This window comes from Salminus brasiliensis, chromosome 18, assembly GCF_030463535.1.
Source record: "Salminus brasiliensis chromosome 18, fSalBra1.hap2, whole genome shotgun sequence".
NCBI lineage: Eukaryota > Metazoa > Chordata > Actinopteri > Characiformes > Bryconidae > Salminus > Salminus brasiliensis.
The window spans coordinates 4421406-4443111 of record NC_132895.1 but is presented as its reverse complement, the minus strand read 5'-3'; the positions used below and the strand labels follow the sequence as shown (position 1 = coordinate 4443111).

Genomic DNA, 21706 nt, shown 5'->3' with positions numbered 1-21706 from the left:
TTAGAAAAACATGCGAATCCATGGTCCTTCAGGGCTTCTTTGTCTCATATTACTACATTCATACTATTCTTGTCTTCGTCATACACGTAAAAGGAAGGCTACTTTATTAAGCCTTCTTAAGTGCATATTGGTTCTAGGTAACCTGTTCTAAGAAACATTTGTGGTTGTGAGAAACATTTGTGGTTTTGTCTTGCAACTGTGGGTTCTGATGCTAAACAACTCCATACATCACCCATAAAGAGCAATAACCAGTGCTAATAAAAGGTGCTACATGTAGGAATTGCATATACAAAGTCAAGGGAGGCCACCAAGACCCCTATTACTACTCCCACATGCCTTTGTCCTTGGCGACCTGTAGTGGAGATGTAATTCTCATTGCTGCTCTCTGCTAAAGCTCTGACTGGTGAAGAACCTGCTATGCTACGGTTCTCGCCTGCAGAGTCTCTGCCATCTCTGAAGCTGCTGACGCTTTTAACTTCCTCAGAGTGGTCACAAGTGTCAGAGTGGTCACAAATGTAGCCTCCCTCACTAGTAATTGCAGTAGTAATTGCACATGCAAAGTAATCCAGCTTGGTTGTTCTCCTACAGCTCCTGTTATGTTAAGTCCCAGGTGCTCCAGCTGTTGCTATACACAGTGATGGTGGAAGGTAGAGACATTGGGCTGACAACATCTGCATGTGAACAACATTGATTAAACATGCTTCTATATGTTCCTACATGCAGCAATAAATAATGTGCATCATTCATGAAATATTCAGTGTGAATTAATTATTTGACTATGGCCAGTTGGGAATGATCATGGAAAGATTTCTGGAGCAGATGTTTGGAGCTGTAGAACCTCTGCACACACTATACACTAAGGGTTCTTTGAGTGATGCCTCAGAGGAACCATATATTTGGTTCCACAAAGAATCGGCTATTCCTCATATTTGGATGTGGTGGGTGGTGGGTGCAGAGCCTACCTGGAATCAATCTGGCTTTGTTGGAGTAACTGTCTCTACTGTCCAGGGAATAAGGCTATCTGCTAGATTTGGGAGGAGCATTGCTGTGAGGATTAGATTGCAGATCTGAAATTACATGGAGGTCAGGATATGATGTTGGATATGATCACCACCCCATCTTTTCCCCAACTCAACCAACAAGTATTGGATGGAGCATCAAGCATCATTGCAGAGTGCTCCACAGCTCCAGTTTACCTGGAATCACTAGGGGGCCAATGCTTCTACCTTATACCTAAGGTTCTACCACAAACCTTCTAAAGGTTTGAAGTTTCTTAACATTCACATCTCTTTCACAAAAATGGTTCTTCTACGGCATCGCTCCAAGAACCCTTTGTAGCACCTTAATTTTCAAGAGTGCACAGTCAAAATGTCAGCAAGTTCAGTCCAAATAAGATGAATACAACCCTTCCTGTGCAGCATGAGTGGAAGTAGTTTTCTGTGCATGGATTAAATAAACACATTTTCTTTAGTAATATTTTATTTGATCGCCTCAAGTTTGCATACATGATGTATGGTTCCAAAAAGGAAATCAAACATGTTGGACTTTGCAAATTTGCAGTATAAAATTAATCTGAAATCTGATCCGATGGAAGCATCCCCCACCCCCCCAAAAAAAATAAAATAAAGGAAAACAACCGACACTGGAAAAATAATCCCATCCACACTCCGTGTAAAAAGTACCAAGAGAAAATCTCTGTTGACGCTTATTGACCAGGTGCAGACAGACTCTTGTTCATGAACTGTTTCTTTACAAAGCACACCCACCACTGTGAACAAAAAGGACATACATGGTTAATATAGTTAATATCGTTTTTAGGATTTAATTTGTAGCACTGAAAATCTATGGCAGATAAACAGTACAGAACTGTAGACATTTTAGAATTTAGAGCTGCTTATCTGGGCAGTAAGTGTTTATCAGCTGATATTAGAATAAACACCAATAACATGGTGGTTCTCCATCACTGTGTTCATCATTAGAACATCTCCAAAGCTCTCCTCGTGGAGTCTAGTATTATTTAGAGTTCTCCTCAGATCAACACCTGGTTTGGTAAATCAGGTGAGCTGCTGCTGATGGAGTTGAACACATCCTCCACGCTGTGCTGGCTGGACTGGACTGGGGGAGGGGGCGTCCAGGAGAACCCTGGAGGAACCGAGCTCTGTTCTTCAGACTAGCTCACCGACAAGATCTCACTACTTTCTTTCTTTCTTCAGAATGAGAAGCTCTTGTTTCTCCTTTTTACTGGATTTATGTTCACCTGCTTTATCTGTTCTAGTGAGATCTGGAGCTTCTACAGTAAAACTCTCAATGCTGAGAGATGGGGTCTAGAACAATAACAGTGCTGTATGTGTAACAGTATATGCTTACCTTGCTTGGCTTGTCTGTCTGTGGGTCAAACACGCGCTCACACAGTCTGAGGCCGGTCTCCTGACGAATCTGCTGCAGGTAAGCCCTCATCGTCTCTGCCAAAGCAACGACAATCACTTGGTCAACATCAGAAAGGGAGCGGACACTGATATGAATGCATTTCAAAGGGATTACTCATACAGCAGAGAGACAGAACAGATATGGTTACCTGAGGACTATAACTATATATATATATAAAAATGTCATATTAGTAGCTCCCCCTAGCACTAGCAATGCTTCCGACACTATTAGGATAAGGACTTATCACGTCTACAGATGTGAAGCCAATGCCATCTACACACCTGGAGAGAGCACGACCAACTGTGCTCTCTCAGACTCTGGCCTCTGATGGCAAAGCAGCATGGCTCAGGATTTTAGCTTGTAACCCCCCCCCACAGCCATATTGGTAGCACATTAGACTGCTGAGCCACTCTGAGCCAAAAAAATGTAATACCTTCAAGAAGTTACTATGTTAAAACTGGTATGAAGAACCCAGGTTTGGTTCTTATTCCTCTCAATGGAGCTGCAGGTTTTGGATGGTGGCTACACACATACAAAATTGGCTTAGGAATAAGTGTAGAAGTGATCAAGCTATAAGTGACATCACTTATTGTCTCAGGCAGCTTAATATTTTTAACCTAACCTAGAATGAAGGGTGAAAATGACTTAAAAAAAGTGGATCTCCACTCTTAAAAATAAAAGATTGTTATTAAGCAATGCAGAAGAACCATGTTTGTGGTCCCTGTTTTAAAAAAATGAGAATGTGAAGAGCCTTTTAATTGCTTAACAAAATGTTAAGGCTCTTTCAATGGCTTTAAATAAATCACCCAACTAATTACGCAATCCAGTAGTCACATGTAATGCTCCCAACACTGCTTAGACTATCAGAAAGGATCTTCATATTCCTCACACCTCTTGAATACCATCTATTGAGTTTTTTTTTTTATCAGAGCCTTTATTTTGAAGACCATAAATCACGTCCTTAGGCTGTGCCGATGCACACTCTTCAGGCTTGTGCTGATGCAGTCCTGTGTGTTACCCTCTCAGATGGGAGAAGAGAAGCGTGATGAGAAGAAAAGGAAGAAGATGCACCAGTTATGCCACACTTACCTTCTTCCTGTTTGTTGGAGGGTTTAGCATACATGGCATTCAGAGGGAATCCAGGCTCTCCTGGGATGGGGAAGTTGGTGATTCCTAGTGTGTACATCTCCTTCTCTCCCTGGCCCTTTGAGCTACACTGTAGGACATAAAGAAGGAGCTGTTTGACACACGTATCAGTAAATCCTGCCTCACTATACGGCACGCAAGACTAGGAGGGAACCCTTTGTGGACGTTTATGGACTTCCCCTCCAATACTTGAAGTTGCCCCCACTGCTGACACTGATGTGCAAATGCATGCGCACACAGCTTGTCTAGTCCCTGTAGAGAAGTACTGCCTGTGTAGGACTCTGCAGGCACCATGCTGCCTAAAGCCAGGTGTGGGCTAGTAAAGGGGGTATAAAGCCCCCCAGCATTGAGCTGTGGAGCAGTGGAGGAACTGTGTTCTCTGGAATGATGGATGGTGGTGGAGCTCCATCCAGTACTTTTGAATGGGATGAGTTGGGAGTGGGCTGAGGTGGTGATCATCATCATCATCATCATCATCATCATCATACAACATCCTGACCTCACTATTGCTCTCGTCATTGAATGCAATCAAATCCTCAAAGCAATCCTCCTCCAAATCTAGTAGAAAACCTTCCTCCCCTGGACAGTAGAGACAGTTACTCCAACATAAGCAGGATCAACTCTTTTTAATACAGTGTGCATTCTTGTGGAGATGCTGCATCATACAACTGTATTGCAGCTCTAAACCTCTAATCTGTGACCTTATTTATTATCTTACAATGTCTGATTTTGTACTAAATAGAGTTTATTTGGTTTTGGACTGTAGCTACATACATACAGGACGGCTTAAGAATAAGTGTAGACGTGATTAAGCTAACGCTGATCACATGCACATACTTCCTGCCCAGACAAAAGACATCACTTATCGTCTCGGGCAGCTTAGTATTTTTGGTGGAGCCGTCTGACCTAGAGTGAAGGGTGTTAATGACATGCTGCACTTCTCTCAGACATTAAAAGTGAATCTCCACTCCTAAAAATAAAGGTTCCACAAAGATTGTTATTGAGCAGTATCACAGAAGAACCTTTTAATTGATTAACAATATGTTAAGGCTCTTTCAATGGCTTTAAAAACGACCACCCAGTAGTTACTACTCTTCCCAATCACATGTAACGCTCCCGCCACATAAAAGGGGGACTGCAAGACACTGTTTCTCATCTCATGACCGATTTTGTAAAAATATCAAATAGGGTTTATTTGGTTTTGGATGACAGCTACACACATACAGGTGTAGAAGTGATTAAGCTAATGCTGAACACATGCACAACTTTGCTGCCCAGACAAAAGACATCACTCATTGTCTCGGGTAGCTTAATATTTTTGGTGGAGCCATCTGACCTAGAATAAAGGGTGTAAGTGACTTCCCGCACTTCTCTTAGGCATTGCTATTGAGCAATGCCACAGAAGAACCACCACAGTGTGAAGAACCTTTTAATTGATACCCACATTTTTTTTGGCTCTTTCAATGGCTTCAAAAACGATCACCCAACTTATTAATTACCCAATCCAGCAGTTAGTACTCTCCCCAGTCACATGTAATGCTCCCGCCACCAAAAGGGGGACTGGAAGACACTGTTTCACATCTTATAATGTCTGATTTTGTACCAATTTATTCATCAGATGTCTTTAGGGATCTTGCCACCATATTTTGTTTTCATTTGCAAACAAAATATACCCCCAATATACTCAGAGTTCCATTATGATCTATTATAATTGTTATTTTAACTACCGTAGATGCAGAATGATACTACTTACCTTCTGTAGCTTCTTGAGGCACTCAGAAATGTACAGGGTGACATAGATCAATGTTCGGTCAGCCTCATTCTAATAAAGACAATGAAGCAATTAAACATTAGTGACAGAAAATATTCAAAAGTGATTACAATACGATACACAAGACAGGGACAATACGTGGGGTCATGGATCGACAGCACGACTATATGTCATCGTTATCCTGATCAATAATGTCTTAACGTGCTTTTTTTGTGATCATATATTTGTTCAGAAAGAAAATAAACAAAATGGCAATCAACAAACAGTGTTATACTACCCCTATTTTAACCTCCACCCACACCCACACCCACACCCGTCCCGTCCTGTCCAACCACACATAAATCTGTATACGCACATAGTCTACTACTTCCTACTACTTGATTCCTCATGGTAAAAGTAACGTCTTCACATCTTAGGTAGCTCAGAACACAACCTAACTGTATGCAAAAGTCTGATGCAAAAGTTTGGGCACCCCAGTCAAATGTTGTGTACGTCCAAGTTCATATCCTCTAGAGAAACACACTGCCTGCACATTGTAAAGCATCATTAAATGTTTATTCACATTAGCAAAACAATTAAACATCACATTTTCTAAAGTAATGGCACTTTACGTGTTATTTATTTATGTATTTTTTGTCTAATTCAGAAAAATAAGTAGTAACTGTCTCTCAAATGTGCAATGTTTACAACAAATGCTAGATTTAAGGTCTTGGGTACCTATTTACACTTAGAAAATCGCTGAACGTTACTGTACTAATCTGTAAAACCATGGCCAAAATCACTGTGCTAAATACTTTGTGTATCACGGGTATTTTTACCAAGCTGCCCACCCCTGAACTGCTTGACTGCTGATCTGCTTATGCGTAGGACTGATGGACGATATGGCAAAAATACTATATCACAATACTTAAAGACATTTCTCATATTTATCATGATCAGTATCTGTAGTGGTTGGTGTGGTGCAACAGATAACACCACTACCTGCCACTGAGCTACCACACCTTGTGGGAGACTGGGGTTCGATTCCCGGTCTGGGTGACTATGCTGCGCTACACCAATAAGAGTCCTTGGGCAAGACTCCTAACACTACACTGACCCACCTCTGTAACACGAGTTACCTTGTAAGTCGCTCTGGATAAGAACGTCTGCTAAATGCCATAAATGTAAACGTAATGTGAATGTAGTGAGAGATTCTTAAAAACTACTATTCAGATCCTCTCTTCTTCTGAATCCAGTGATTTCTATTCAAAATCTGCTGCTCTCGTCTAATTACACTGCTGGTAATGAAACCTGCAGTTGATCAGTGTTGATTAAGCACTGACAATATCCTCAAACTGCTTAGAAAAGCATAGTTTGGCATATTTGGTCCAGCTCTACTCGCCAGCAGAAGAAGACGGCGCAGTGGTGGCTCAGCGGTTAGAGCGCCGGGATATTGATAACAGGGTTGTGGATTCGATTCCCGGGCTCGGCAAGCCAGCACTGTTGGGCCCTTGAGCAAGGCCCTTTACCCTCTCTGCTCCCCGGGCGCTGGAGTTGGCTGCCCACCGCTCTGGGTGTGTGTGTGTGTGTACTCACTGCCCCTAACACATGTGTGTGTGAGTGTGTGTTCACTACCAGATGGGTTAAATGCGGAGGACACATTTCGCTGTACAGTGTACAGTGACAAATACGTGCACCTTTACCTTTACCGAGAAGAATGCAGGTTGAGGCATGAGTGCATATTTTACGGCTGTGGGACACTTCCTGGGTAATTCCTGCACACTGCAGGCTCGCCTTACCTTAATCTCATAGTTCTTGAAGAAAACGTTGGCTTTGAAATAATAGATGGCCTCGTCGATGATGTCTTGGTCTTTGGCTGTCAGAATAGGAAACAGGAACGATGATGAGGTTGAGGGTGAGATGATGTAGTGCAGTTTGCAACCATTTAAGGAAGTAATGCTGGAGGTCTAGAGCTTCAACACATGACACATCCAGGCTATGGTTAAAAACACACTTCTAGAGGAACAAAAAGGGGAAAACTGCTCAACTTACTTTCCTTTGGAGCTGGGCCTTTAAACTGTGTTTTGAGAGGGAGCAATGCCATATTCCCCACCAGCTTGGTGTCGCCATCCATGAGACTGGAATGATAAGCCTGATCACCCAAAAAAGAGAAGAAGCAGGAAGCACAGGATTAGTTAAACCACTAGCTAGACCACTCCTAAACCTCTTCAGGGTGTCTGATTGTCTGGCTGTGTTCCCAAACCCAATGCAACACCCCTATCCAGCCCCAGACACCTGGCCCTGTACAGCCCTGTACAGCCCTGTACAGCTACCCTACACTAACCTACATGACATAACTGCTACAGCTCGATACGAGCTCACCTCAAAAACTCCTAAAACATGTTTTAGACAAATACACAACTCTTAAAAATCATTTACAGGCAATAAACAAATCTCTAGCTCAGGATATCTGAGAAATAATGGGTGGCTAGCCGTGCAGCTAAAGTGCTACAGCTAGGATAATAGCTAGCTACGTTGGGGAACTCCGCTCAGAAATAGGCTGAAATATAAAGGTTTAACTGTAGAAACCGCGGTTTTAATATTATCTACTGGTAGAGGAGACGTTGGACGTTTTCTTACCGGCATTTTGGTGTGAAGTATGTCGGATTTGGTGAGGAAAAATTAGATAGTGTCAGCGCTGCAAAACGCCGCTTCCGCTGTGCGTCCCACCCAACTGCTATACAGGAACTGCCTGAGCTGCAGTTCCCCTCACTGGCCACTAGGGCGCCACTTGTTTATATATACATGGAATATTGAGCGTGTATAAATTAAAAATGTATAATTAATAAATATTACATTAAATTAGTATTTTGTAAATGTTATCATTACTATGTAAAAAAATATATAAAATTGTTCTAAGTAGGTTAAAAAAAACAACAACAAAAAAAACATGCCTACCCTATACTGGTAGGCCAGCTAGTTAAGCTGGTTCTTGACCAGTATGGCATATGCCTTCAATTAGTATTTGATGGACTAGCTCAACCAGCATGATCAACTTGACCAAGCTAGTCGTCAAGCTGTCCATGCTGATTGACTAGTTTGGTAAAGGTGGCTGATCAGTGTGGTCAAGCTTGATTGGCTTAATCAGGTAGGTCCTGCTGATAGACCAGCTAAACCATCAAACTCAACAACGACAACAACAAAAATACCCAAACATACCCTGAGCTGGGATATTTACATTCCGAATCATTCTGCATCTACGGCATTTAGCATATGCTCTTATCCAGAGCGATTTACAGGGTTACTCGTATTACACAGGTGGGCCAATGCAGTGTTAGGCCCAAAGAGTCTTATTGGTGTAGCGCAGCATAGTCACCCAGGCCGGGAATCGAACCCCAGTCTCACACACGGTGTGGTAGCTCAGTGCCAGGTAGTGGTGTTATCTGTTGTGCCACACACCAACTACATCAAGCTTATACAAGTTTATTTAAATACATAAAGATGATATTAAAATACTGTAATATCATTATAAATAGTTGAATGGTCATATTAAGCCAGCCAAGGTTCTTTCTCATATACAACACATTGTGAAAGGACCAAACAGACAATAGGTCGCCTCAATACAAGGTTCAGACTAAACACAAACACACACACACACTTAAAAAATCAAACACTTTTATTGAAAATATATTTAATATTCAGCTCTAAGAATGTAGCGTCCCATGCTAAACAGGGTAAAACAGATAAAGCACAGGGAAGAGTAACATAAAAATTATCCACAGGCAGACAGACACACAGACATACATACACACACACACAGACACACACAGACAGGCAGGCAGACACACAGACCGACAGTGAGACACACAGACAGACATACAGACAGGCAGACATACAGACACACAGACAGACAGACACATACACACAGACAGACAGACAAAGACACACACAGACAGACAAACAGTGAGACAGACAGACAAACAGTGAGACAGACAGACAAACATACAGACAGGCAGACACAGACAGACAGACAGACAGACAAAGACACACACAGACAGACAGACACACAGACAGACACACAGACAGACAGACATACACAGACAGACAGAAACACACAGACAGACACACAGACAGACAAACAGACAGACAAACAGACAGACAAACAGACAGACAAACAGACAGACACAGACACACACAGACAGACACACAGACAGACAGACAGACAGACAAAGACACACAGACAGACAGACAGACAAAGACACACAGAGACAGACACACAGAGACAGACACACAGAGACAGACACACACAGACAAACAGACAGACACAGACACACAGACAGACAGAAACACACAGACAGACACAGACAGACACACAAACTAAATTCTTATTCTCTTCAAACAGCCGGAAGCTTCCTACTCAAAATCCTGCAGCGCTGCTCTTCACCTCCAAACTCGGATGGCCACAGCATCCTGCAGCGGAGTGCCTGCTTAAGCAGGACTGCACCTCTGTGACTCAGTCAGTCTGTTATGCTTCTGATTTGTCTCAACCGTAGAAACAGGCTCCAATTCTATGGTGACAAAAGTATCATCTGCAGGTTTAGGCATCCACTCGGTCTTGGAAGAACTCATCATAATTTGTGTTGCTGGGCTCCTCCTCCAACTCCTGCAGAAAAAGGGGAATCGTTGATGGATACAGTGATGGAAAATAACCATGGCTGGGTGTGTGGGTGGATAGACAGACTGGGGGTATGTATATCCAGATATATACATATACTTGATAGTTATTTTTCTACTGCCGTCATCAGTACAGTGTCCATGACTGAATTTGCAGTTCCAGCCCTCATACACACATATTTACAGTAAAGGTTCACAGAAAATGACTACTGATATTTACCCCTACACCAAAACAAAGTCTCATACTCATGTAGCTAAAAAGTAATAGAAGCCTATAACATGTCTATTAGCTCCAGGTTAAAACTTCAGAGGGTGGAGTAAAGGGAATCTAGGAGAACAGAGCACTTCTAATAGGGGAGTAACAGTACATGCCGTCGCATGGCGAAAACACGGCCCACACTATTACAGTAAATACAGTAATTTCACAAGCATGTCTAAAGCTGTACGCTGCTGTATTAGCATGGTATAGTGGGAACTGTAGTGGTAAAGGAGAATTGCTATGGTAACTGTAGTCTTGTTTGCCCCCCCCCCTTTTTAAAATCACTTATTTCAACTCATAAAATCATTGGAGGATCAGATGAAGACGAGATGTCTGCGATTTTGGGTGTGTGTCTGTGGGAATACATTTAACATGCTAACTTTTACATTTTACTGCTTAATTAACTCACTATGGGCTGTATTAGCTACCTCTGGGGGGCGCTATATGGCCCTAAGTGGAACATACTGTAACTTGCACGACTGACTGTTCACATTTAACGAAAAAAAAACAAAAAACAAACCCTGGGTCCTGTTTTTACTCTTTACCCCCCATTTTTATGATTCTCGCGAACCGAACCGTGAGGTCCAAACCGGGGCACAAACCCAACAGTGACTTTTGTGTAGCGTTACACCCCAACTGTCCAACCATATTGTTATTATGTGAAGATGCTTGAAGCTGTAAATTCATGTATACATTATTACGTTATATTAATAGTATGTATGTATGTATGTATAGTGTGTGTATATTCTGTATGAATTATTTTGCATGTATGTCTTTTTTTTAACAACCGTGATTTAATTTGAGATATAATAGATAATGGGTTTACCTTCGGCTCCTTGAACTCTAGGTCCTCCCCGTACTGAATGGAGAAGTCAATGTGCTGTAGGACAATGTTGATACCTTCCTCATCAGTGCGGTCAAAGGGCAGGAAACGCACCATGCTGTAATCATCAATCTATACAGAAACGGCACAGTCTTCTCATAAGTGGGTGCGTATTAGATCATAAAATTACATTTAAAGACACATTTAGAGGAAACAAATTATAATTTATAACAGATCTGCTACATTTAGCATCACTTACATCAGTTACTCCAGATGCAGCAAAAGGCCAATATTAATATCAAATATATTATTTACATCTGTAAATAATATTGTTATTGCTTTTTTTAATTTCTATTATTTATATTGTGTATATAGTGGTAATTTATCTACATTTATGCATCTGAGTGTCTTGCTATCCCTTTCTGCTGTGACACTGAGAATTTCCGCACTATGGGACTAATAAAGAGTTATCTGATCTTATCTTATGTACAAATATGATGTTTCTGTTGCATAAACATTTTAAGGTAAATAGAAATTGGGACCAAATCCACCACATATGCATTATAGAAAAATAAAAACTGCAGACGTTCATTACTTATTATTAGAAATGTCAATCATTTATTAACCCCCCCCCCCCCCAATAAAGATCCAATTAGGAATAATCGTTTACAGAAAAGGCAGAAAATACTGAACATAGACCTACCAATCCACAGATAGCTTTAGTGAGTTTCTCAAATTTTTTGCTTCTCAGTGTGGTAGAGTTGTCCTCCATCATGGAATACATGTCTGGGTCCAGATACCTGAAGAAAATACACGTCAATCCTCTGCACTTATTTACTGATCTGTGTTTCTTTACACACTCTGCACAAATGCAACAGACAGACAGACAGACAGACAGAAAGACAGACGTTCTGCTAAACTTCAGATGTTCTGAGAACTTACTTCTCAATTTCTTTCTTGGCCTTTGGATTGAGCAGATCCATTTTGGTCATGATGTTGACCTGAGGAATTTCCAGCGCCACCATGGCACTCAGAGCTGCCATTACACCTGAAATGAACTATAAAACACAACATTCCTGATGGTAAAATTCATTCAAAAAAAAAAAAAAAAAAAAAAAAGGTTTAAAGCAACTCTATGGAAGATTGGCATATTTTGCTCCTGGGCTCCCCCTACAGCCAGGAGGTGTAATTTGTGCTTTGAACCACCACTAAGAAAGAGAGATGTCCATCTGGTATCACTCTATGTAGGAGAGTCACTGGCGTGGTAAACTACATTGCAGGGCAGAATAAATAGATCAATACTTTGATTATTGATTGCTATCTTTTTTTATGTATTACAAATGACATTTTTTAATTGAGGGAATTACTTATTAAACTGAGGAAATAATTTCTTAAATTGAGAATTATTTTTTTAAGGGAATGGCTTGTTAAATTGATTTAATGGCTTGTTAAATTGAAGTCATTTATTAAATCTGGGGAATTTGTTCTTTAATTTATGAGAGTTATTTATTTTATTGAGGAAATTCCTTATTAAACTGAGGAAATTATTTCTTAAATTTATAGAAGGTGGTGTCATTTGTGCTTTGAACCACCACTAAAGCACATTTTTCTGGACAAGCTGGGAGGTCCAGAAGCAGCATCTGAAGGTATATAAGCATGTGGACTGAGGTGGTAGAGTGAAATTACAGGATTTTACATAAATACTAAATAAACAGTTCTCGCCAGTGTTGTCCTGCCAGCTTCACCAGAGTTACATACTGTAGTTAGTAGCATGTTGAGTCTAGCGCAGCAACGAAGCGAGGATATTCTCCCGGTTACAGCCAGTGAAGCATCACAATGATTTTGAAGCTGCTATTTTAAGGTAAATATTCTACATACTGCTGCTTTAATACAAATGTTGTATTGTCAAGTGGCAGTGTTTAGCATATTAGGAGCATTCAAATGTGACCAGCAGCATAGGACAATATTCCCAGGCCCGTCTTCTTACCTTAAAGCTCTCCACCATGAACTGAGAGTCCACCAGGAAGACCCCACACACCCGGAACTCCCACTGCTGCAGCTGCTCAACTAACTGCTTCATAACGGGAAGGTGGGTGTATAGCTCTATTTGACCTGCAGCCAGAGAGAAAAGCATGGTAGTAATGTGCATTATGAGACAGCTTCAGTTACCTACCACAGTTCATAGCAAGGCTAAGGAGGATATTCTCCTGGTTACAGTCAGTGGAGCATCACAAGGATTTTGAAGCTGCTATTTTAAGGTGAAAATTCTACATACTGCTGCTTTAATACAATTTAAATTTTAATTTAAATATCAAATGTCCCCTTTTTCTAAGTGTTTTATTGAACTTGGCAGGTCCTGCATGACGAAAGACTAAAAATGAATAAAGAAAATTGAAATAGGACACTTCAGTGTGAGCTGAAGGATACAGTGCTGCCCTACAGAATACCTCATAACAAATAACTTAACATGTAAATATGTGGTTGATGTGGTGCAACAGATAACACCACTACCTGCCAGTGAGCTACCACACCACCAATAAGAGTCCTTGGGCAAGACTCCTAACACTACATTGCCCCGCCTATGTAATATGAGTAACCCTGGAAGTCCCTCTGATTAATAAATAATAATATTAAATGTAATTATGTGTTTTAGGCCAGAATATCCTTTAAAGTCATATTTGAAGTCTTTTCTTTTCTCAGGTAAATGTAGATCTTTCTTTAGAATAATACAATTATGGATTCCTAATATGCAAAATTACTCCAACCAAGAGTAATTACCCTGCTCTACCAACATCTCAAACATACGATAAATATTTTTAATGACAATTTAAAAACCCCACTTAACACACAAACACACACGTGTTCTGATTAATGGCAGTGAACTGAAGAATTACCTGGGCAGTCAAAAAGTATGTAGTCATCCTCAACATGACCAAGGCTCTCCTCCAGCCAGTCAAAGTTATTCGCAAAATACTCCATGCAGAACACAAGTCCTCCATTCGGGCCAAACCTGAGCGACTCGTCCTCCATCACATCATCCACCTGGATCAGCTCTCGGATATCTGCCCGGACAAGAGCCTCATCAGTTACCAGCCGTCTTTAATACAGGAAATTTATTTTGTTGGTTCTACTGATCTGCATATTACAGTCCAAAGTAGTCAGTTATATTATTTGTGTTAAATTATTGTAGTTTATTTAATAATTATGTTGATTTTGTTGTTTCTCATCAATAAATATTTTTTTTATTTAATATTTTTCTGATATATATATTTATTTTTAATTTCTACAATATGCTGTAATTATCTGCATCTGGATTTTTAAATGTATTAAATGTATTATAATTTATGCTTTAATACTACAACTATAACAGCTCTCTCCCTCATATTAGATCCTCTACAGTCTGCATGTATCTAATGTGTCTTAATGATTCTCTCTATCTTTCTGTTGTCCTACTGATAAGTTTAATGATTATCTGGAACCAAACTGGATATTTTTCATTGAATATTATTTAATTGCATTAAAAAAACAAAAAAAAAAAACAGCACTAATTCCAGGACTATGCTGAAACCATGTTGAATGAACCCCGGCCCATGTCTCCAGTCCTCCGCCGCACTGGGCAGTCTTACCTGCCATTACCGGGTAGTTGAAGTGTTCTGCAGCTGGGTCCAGATTCACGACCTGCACAGAGCGGTTGATGGCTTCAGCGTGCTGTATCAGGGTGGAGCAGTAGGTACTCTATGGAGGTGTAGAGAAGTGCACGATTAAAGAAAGAGTCCAGATGTTTATCTGGTATCACTCTATGTAGGAGAGTCACTGGCGTGGTAAACTACATTGCGGGGCAGCATAAATAGATCAATACTTCGATTACTGATTGCTATCTTTTTTTATGTATTACAAATAACTAAAGAGAGGAAATATTTTTTTAAATTGAGGGAATTACTTATTAAACTGAGGAAATAATTTCTTAAATTGAGATTTATTTATTTAAGGGAATTACTTGTTCAATTGATTAAGAAATGTATTAAATCAGGGGGAAATTTTATTAAATTGAGGAAATAATTTCTTACATTTACAGAAATTATTTCTTACATTTAGTAACTCAGTAAACACTACAGTAACCCAGTAAACACTACAATAACCCAGTAAACACTACAGTAAACTCAGTAAACTACAGTAACCCAGTGAACACTACAATAACCCAGTAAACTACAGTAACACAGTAAACACTACAGTAACCCAGTAAAAATGACAGTAACCCAGTAAACACTACAGTAACCCAGTAAACACTACAATAACCCAGTAAACTACAGTAACCCAGTAAACACTACAGTAACCCAGTAAACACTACAGTAACCCAGTAAACTACAATAACCCAGTAAACACTACAATAACCCAGTAAACTACAGTAACCCAGTAAACACTACAGTAACCCAGTAAACACTACAGTAACCCAGTAAAATACAGTAACCCAGTAAACACTACAGTAACCCAGTAAAAATGACAGTAACCCAGTAAACACTACAATAACCCAGTAAACACTACAGTAACCCAGTAAACACTACAGTAACCCAGTAAACTACAATAAGCCAGTAAACTACAGTAACCCAGTAAACACTACAGTAACCCAGTAAACTACAGTAACCCAGTAAACACTACAGTAACCCAGTAAACTACAATAACCCAGTAAACGCTACAATAACCCAGTAAACACTACAATAACCCAGTAAAATACAGTAACCCAGTAAACACTACAGTAACCCAGTAAACACTACAGTAACCCAGTAAAATACAGTAACCCAGTAAACACTACAGTAACCCAGTAAACACTACAGTAACCCAGTAAACTACAATAAGCCAGTAAACTACAGTAACCCAGTAAACACTACAATAACCCAGTAAACTACAGTAACCCAGTAAACACTACAGTAACCCAGTAAACACTACAATAACCCAGTAAACTACAGTAACCCAGTAAACACTACAATAACCCAGTAAACACTACAGTAACCCAGTAAACACTACAGTAACCCAGTAAACTACAATAAGCCAGTAAACTACAGTAACCCAGTAAACACTACAATAACCCAGTAAACTACAGTAACCCAGTAAAAACAACAATAACCCAGTAAACACTACAATAACCCAGTAAAAACTACAATAACCCAGTAAAAACTACAATAACCCAGTAAAAACTACAATAACCCAGTAAACACTACAATAACCCAGTAAACACTACAATAACCCAGTAAAAACAACAATAACCCAGTAAAAACTACAATAACCCAGTAAAAACTACAATAACCCAGTAAAAACAACAGTAACCCAGTAAACTACAGTAACCCAGTAAAAACAACAATAACCCAGTAAACACTACAATAACCCAGTAAAAACTACAATAACCCAGTAAAAACAACAATAACCCAGTAAAAACAACAATAACCCAGTAAACACTACAATAACCCAGTAAAAACTACAATAACCCAGTAAAAACAACAATAACCCAGTAAAAACTACAATAACCCAGTAAAAACTACAATAACCCAGTAAAAACAACAATAACCCAGTAAACACTACAATAACCCAGTAAAAACAATAATAACCCAGTAAACATTACAGTAACCCAGTAAACATTACAGTAACCCAGTAAAAACAACAATAACCCAGTAAAAACAACAATAACCCAGTAAACACTACAATAACCCAGTAAAAACTACAATAACCCAGTAAAAACTACAGTAACCCAGTAAACACTACAATAACCCAGTAAACACTACAATAACCCAGTAAAAACAACAATAACCCAGTAAAAGCTACAATAACCCAGTAAACATTACAATAACCCAGTAAACTACAGTAACCCAGTAAAAACAACAATAACCCAGTAAACACTACAATAACCCAGTAAACACTACAATAACCCAGTAAAAACTACAATAACCCAGTAAAAACAACAATAACCCAGTAAAAACTACAGTAACCCAGTAAAAACTACAGTAACCCAGTAAACTACAATAACCCAGTAAACTACAGTAACCCAGTAAAAACTACAATAACCCAGTAAACACTACAATAACCCAGTAAAAACAACAATAACCCAGTAAACACTACAATAACCCAGTAAAAACTACAATAACCCAGTAAAAACTACAATAACCCAGTAAACACTACAATAACCCAGTAAAAACAACAATAACCCAGTAAACACTACAATAACCCAGTAAAAACTACAATAACCCAGTAAAAACTACAGTAACCCAGTAAACTACAGTAACCCAGTAAAAACAACAGTAACCCAGTAAACACTACAATAACCCAGTAAAAACTACAATAACCCAGTAAAAACAACAATAACCCAGTAAACACTACAATAACCCAGTAAAAACTACAATAACCCAGTAAAAACAACAATAACCCAGTAAACACTACAATAACCCAGTAAACACTACAATAACCCAGTAAAAACAACAATAACCCAGTAAAAACAACAATAACCCAGTAAAAACTACAATAACCCAGTAAACACTACAATAACCCAGTAAAAACAACAATAACCCAGTAAAAACAACAATAACCCAGTAAACACTACAATAACCCAGTAAAAACAACAATAACCCAGTAAAAACAACAATAACCCAGTAAACACTACAATAACCCAGTAAAAACTACAATAACCCAGTAAAAACAACAATAACCCAGTAAACATTACAGTAACCCAGTAAACTACAGTAACCCAGTAAAAACTACAATAACCCAGTAAAAACTACAATAACCCAGTAAAAACTACAATAACCCAGTAAAAACAACAATAACCCAGTAAAAACTACAGTAACCCAGTAAACACTACAATAACCCAGTAAACACTACAATAACCCAGTAAACACTACAATAACCCAGTAAAAACTACAATAACCCAGTAAAAACAACAATAACCCAGTAAAAGCTACAATAACCCAGTAAACATTACAATAACCCAGTAAACTACAGTAACCCAGTAAAAACAACAATAACCCAGTAAACACTACAATAACCCAGTAAACACTACAATAACCCAGTAAAAACTACAATAACCCAGTAAAAACAACAATAACCCAGTAAAAACTACAATAACCCAGTAAAAACTACAATAACCCAGTAAAAACTACAATAACCCAGTAAAAACAACAATAACCCAGTAAAAACAACAATAACCCAGTAAAAACAACAATAACCCAGTAAACACTACAATAACCCAGTAAAAACAACAATAACCCAGTAAAAACAACAATAACCCAGTAAACACTACAATAACCCAGTAAAAACAACAATAACCCAGTAAACACTACAATAACCCAGTAAAAACTACAATAACCCAGTAAAAACAACAATAACCCAGTAAACATTACAGTAACCCAGTAAACTACAGTAACCCAGTAAAAACAACAATAACCCAGTAAAAACTACAATAACCCAGTAAAAACTACAATAACCCAGTAAAAACTACAGTAACCCAGTAAACACTACAATAACCCAGTAAACACTACAATAACCCAGTAAAAACAACAATAACCCAGTAAAAGCTACAATAACCCAGTAAACATTACAATAACCCAGTAAACTACAGTAACCCAGTAAAAACAACAATAACCCAGTAAACACTACAATAACCCAGTAAAAACTACAATAACCCAGTAAAAACTACAATAACCCAGTAAAAACAACAATAACCCAGTAAAAACTACAGTAACCCAGTAAAAACTACAATAACCCAGTAAAAACTACAATAACCCAGTAAACACTACAATAACCCAGTAAAAACAACAATAACCCAGTAAACACTACAATAACCCAGTAAAAACTACAATAACCCAGTAAAAACTACAATAACCCAGTAAAAACTACAATAACCCAGTAAACTACAGTAACCCAGTAAAAACAACAGTAACCCAGTAAACACTACAATAACCCAGTAAAAACTACAATAACCCAGTAAAAACAACAATAACCCAGTAAACACTACAATAACCCAGTAAACACTACAATAACCCAGTAAAAACTACAATAACCCAGTAAACACTACAATAACCCAGTAAAAACTACAATAACCCAGTAAACACTACAATAACCCAGTAAACACTACAATAACCCAGTAAAAACTACAATAACCCAGTAAACACTACAATAACCCAGTAAACACTACAATAACCCAGTAAAAACTACAATAACCCAGTAAAAACAACAATAACCCAGTAAACACTACAATAACCCAGTAAACACTACAATAACCCAGTAAACACTACAATAACCCAGTAAAAACAACAATAACCCAGTAAACACTACAATAACCCAGTAAAAACGACAATAACCCAGTAAACTACAGTAACCCAGTAAACACTACAGTAACCCAGTAAACACTACAATAACCCAGTAAAAACTACAATAACCCAGTAAAAACTACAATAACCCAGTAAAAACAACAATAACCCAGTAAACATTACAGTAACCCAGTAAACTACAGTAACCCAGTAAAAACAACAATAACCCAGTAAAAACTACAATAACCCAGTAAAAACTACAATAACCCAGTAAAAACTACAGTAACCCAGTAAACACTACAATAACCCAGTAAACACTACAATAACCCAGTAAAAACAACAATAACCCAGTAAAAGCTACAATAACCCAGTAAACATTACAATAACCCAGTAAACTACAGTAACCCAGTAAAAACAACAATAACCCAGTAAACACTACAATAACCCAGTAAAAACTACAATAACCCAGTAAAAACTACAATAACCCAGTAAAAACAACAATAACCCAGTAAAAACTACAGTAACCCAGTAAAAACTACAATAACCCAGTAAAAACTACAATAACCCAGTAAAAACTACAATAACCCAGTAAACACTACAATAACCCAGTAAAAACAACAATAACCCAGTAAACACTACAATAACCCAGTAAAAACTACAATAACCCAGTAAAAACTACAATAACCCAGTAAAAACTACAATAACCCAGTAAACTACAGTAACCCAGTAAAAACAACAGTAACCCAGTAAACACTACAATAACCCAGTAAAAACTACAATAACCCAGTAAAAACAACAATAACCCAGTAAACACTACAATAACCCAGTAAACACTACAATAACCCAGTAAACACTACAATAACCCAGTAAAAACTACAATAACCCAGTAAACACTACAATAACCCAGTAAAAACTACAATAACCCAGTAAACACTACAATAACCCAGTAAACACTACAATAACCCAGTAAAAACTACAATAACCCAGTAAACACTACAATAACCCAGTAAACACTACAATAACCCAGTAAAAACTACAATAACCCAGTAAAAACAACAATAACCCAGTAAACACTACAATAACCCAGTAAACACTACAATAACCCAGTAAAAACAACAATAACCCAGTAAACACTACAATAACCCAGTAAAAACGACAATAACCCAGTAAACTACAGTAACCCAGTAAACACTACAGTAACCCAGTAAACACTACAATAACCCAGTAAAAACTACAATAACCCAGTAAACTACAGTAACCCAGTAAAAACAACAGTAACCCAGTAAAAACTACAGTAACCCAGTAAACACTACAGTAACCCAGTAAACACTACAGTAACCCAGTAAAAACTACAGTAAACTCAGTAAACTACAGTAACCCAGTAAACACTACAGTAAACCCAGTAAACTACAGTAACCCAGTAAACTACAGTAACCCAGTAAAAACTACAATAACCCAGTAAAAAAAACAGTAACCCAGTAAAAACTACAGTAACCCAGTAAAAACAACAGTAACCCAGTAAAAACTACAGTAACCCAGTAAACACTACAATAACCCAGTAAAAACTACAGTACTCAGTAAACACTACAGTAACCCAGTAAACACTACAGTAACCCAGTAAACACTACAGTAAACTCAGTAAACTACAGTAACCCAGTAAACACTACAGTAACTCAGTAAACTACAGCAACCCAGTAAACTACAGTAAACTACAGTAACCCAGTAAACTACAGTATCCCAGTAAACTCAGTAAACTACAGTATCCCAGTAAACTACAGTATCCCAGCATTAGCAGCTCCAGCTCTGCTCCCATCTGCTCACCTTTCCGCTGCCGGCGGGGCCCATAACGAGCTGAGCGTAGCGAGGCATTCCGACTACCCCTAAAGTAAACTCCCCCAAACTCCCCCAAACTCCCAGCCTCTAACCCCGCTCAGAGCCAGTCCAGGGTGGAGAGCGCAGCGCCTGACCGCAGCGGTGTGCTCACCTCGCGCCTATAACCCACCCGCAGCAGCCATGCTGCCTGCTGACCCGCCGAGTCTACGGAAGCCGAAGAGGCTCGAAAAGCAGAGCGACGGCAGAGCTGCTCGAATCCAAATGTCCTGCTCGACATGTAAGAGTCGACTCCGGTTCGATTCCTGGGTCCGAGCAGTTGAATTCATTTACTATAGAGAACAGATTTACTATTTACTCATTTAATATATCAGTACATATTCAAATATTATAACCACAACAGTAACAACAACAACAACAACAACAACAATAATAATAATAATAATAATAATAATAATAATAATAATAATAATAATAATAATTTAAAACAACAATAACAACAACAA

General features: G+C 38.8%; 2 protein-coding genes across 2 annotated transcripts; both read right to left on the bottom strand.

The window, feature by feature from the left end:
• Positions 1-1461: 1461 nt before the first annotated feature.
• Positions 1462-8061, bottom strand: arpc3 (actin related protein 2/3 complex, subunit 3). Its single transcript, XM_072662333.1, has 7 exons — positions 7964-8061; positions 7376-7475; positions 7123-7199; positions 5327-5395; positions 3517-3643; positions 2368-2462; positions 1462-1768 (listed from the first exon to the last, which is right to left on the bottom strand). Exons 1-7 carry the CDS (start codon positions 7967-7969, stop codon positions 1706-1708), a joined length of 537 nt encoding a protein of 178 aa, XP_072518434.1. The 5' UTR covers positions 7970-8061; the 3' UTR covers positions 1462-1705.
• Positions 8062-8870: 809 nt separating this feature from the next.
• gpn3 (GPN-loop GTPase 3) lies at positions 8871-21351 on the bottom strand. Its single transcript, XM_072661915.1, has 8 exons — positions 21192-21351; positions 14706-14814; positions 13974-14141; positions 13067-13191; positions 12022-12137; positions 11783-11879; positions 11083-11211; positions 8871-9986 (listed from the first exon to the last, which is right to left on the bottom strand). The coding sequence occupies exons 1-8, from the start codon at positions 21237-21239 to the stop codon at positions 9921-9923; spliced, it is 858 nt and encodes a 285-aa protein (XP_072518016.1). The 5' UTR covers positions 21240-21351; the 3' UTR covers positions 8871-9920.
• Positions 21352-21706: the final 355 nt, after the last annotated feature.

Coding starts and splice junctions, on each gene's coding strand:
- arpc3 (XM_072662333.1), bottom strand. Junction 7,200..7,375: donor AGGCCCAGCTCCAAAGGAAA/GTAAGTTGAGCA, acceptor CTATTCTGACAG/CCAAAGACCAAGACATCATC. Junction 3,644..5,326: donor GCCTCAAGAAGCTACAGAAG/GTAAGTAGTATC, acceptor TATGTCCTACAG/TGTAGCTCAAAGGGCCAGGG.
- gpn3 (XM_072661915.1), bottom strand. CDS start 21,239: ATGCCTCGCTACGCTCAGCTCGTTATGGGCCCCGCCGGCAGCGGAAAG. Junction 14,142..14,705: donor CAACTACCCGGTAATGGCAG/GTAAGACTGCCC, acceptor TTGTCCGGGCAG/ATATCCGAGAGCTGATCCAG. Junction 11,212..11,782: donor CTAAAGCTATCTGTGGATTG/GTAGGTCTATGT, acceptor GTTTCTGTATAG/ATTGATGATTACAGCATGGT.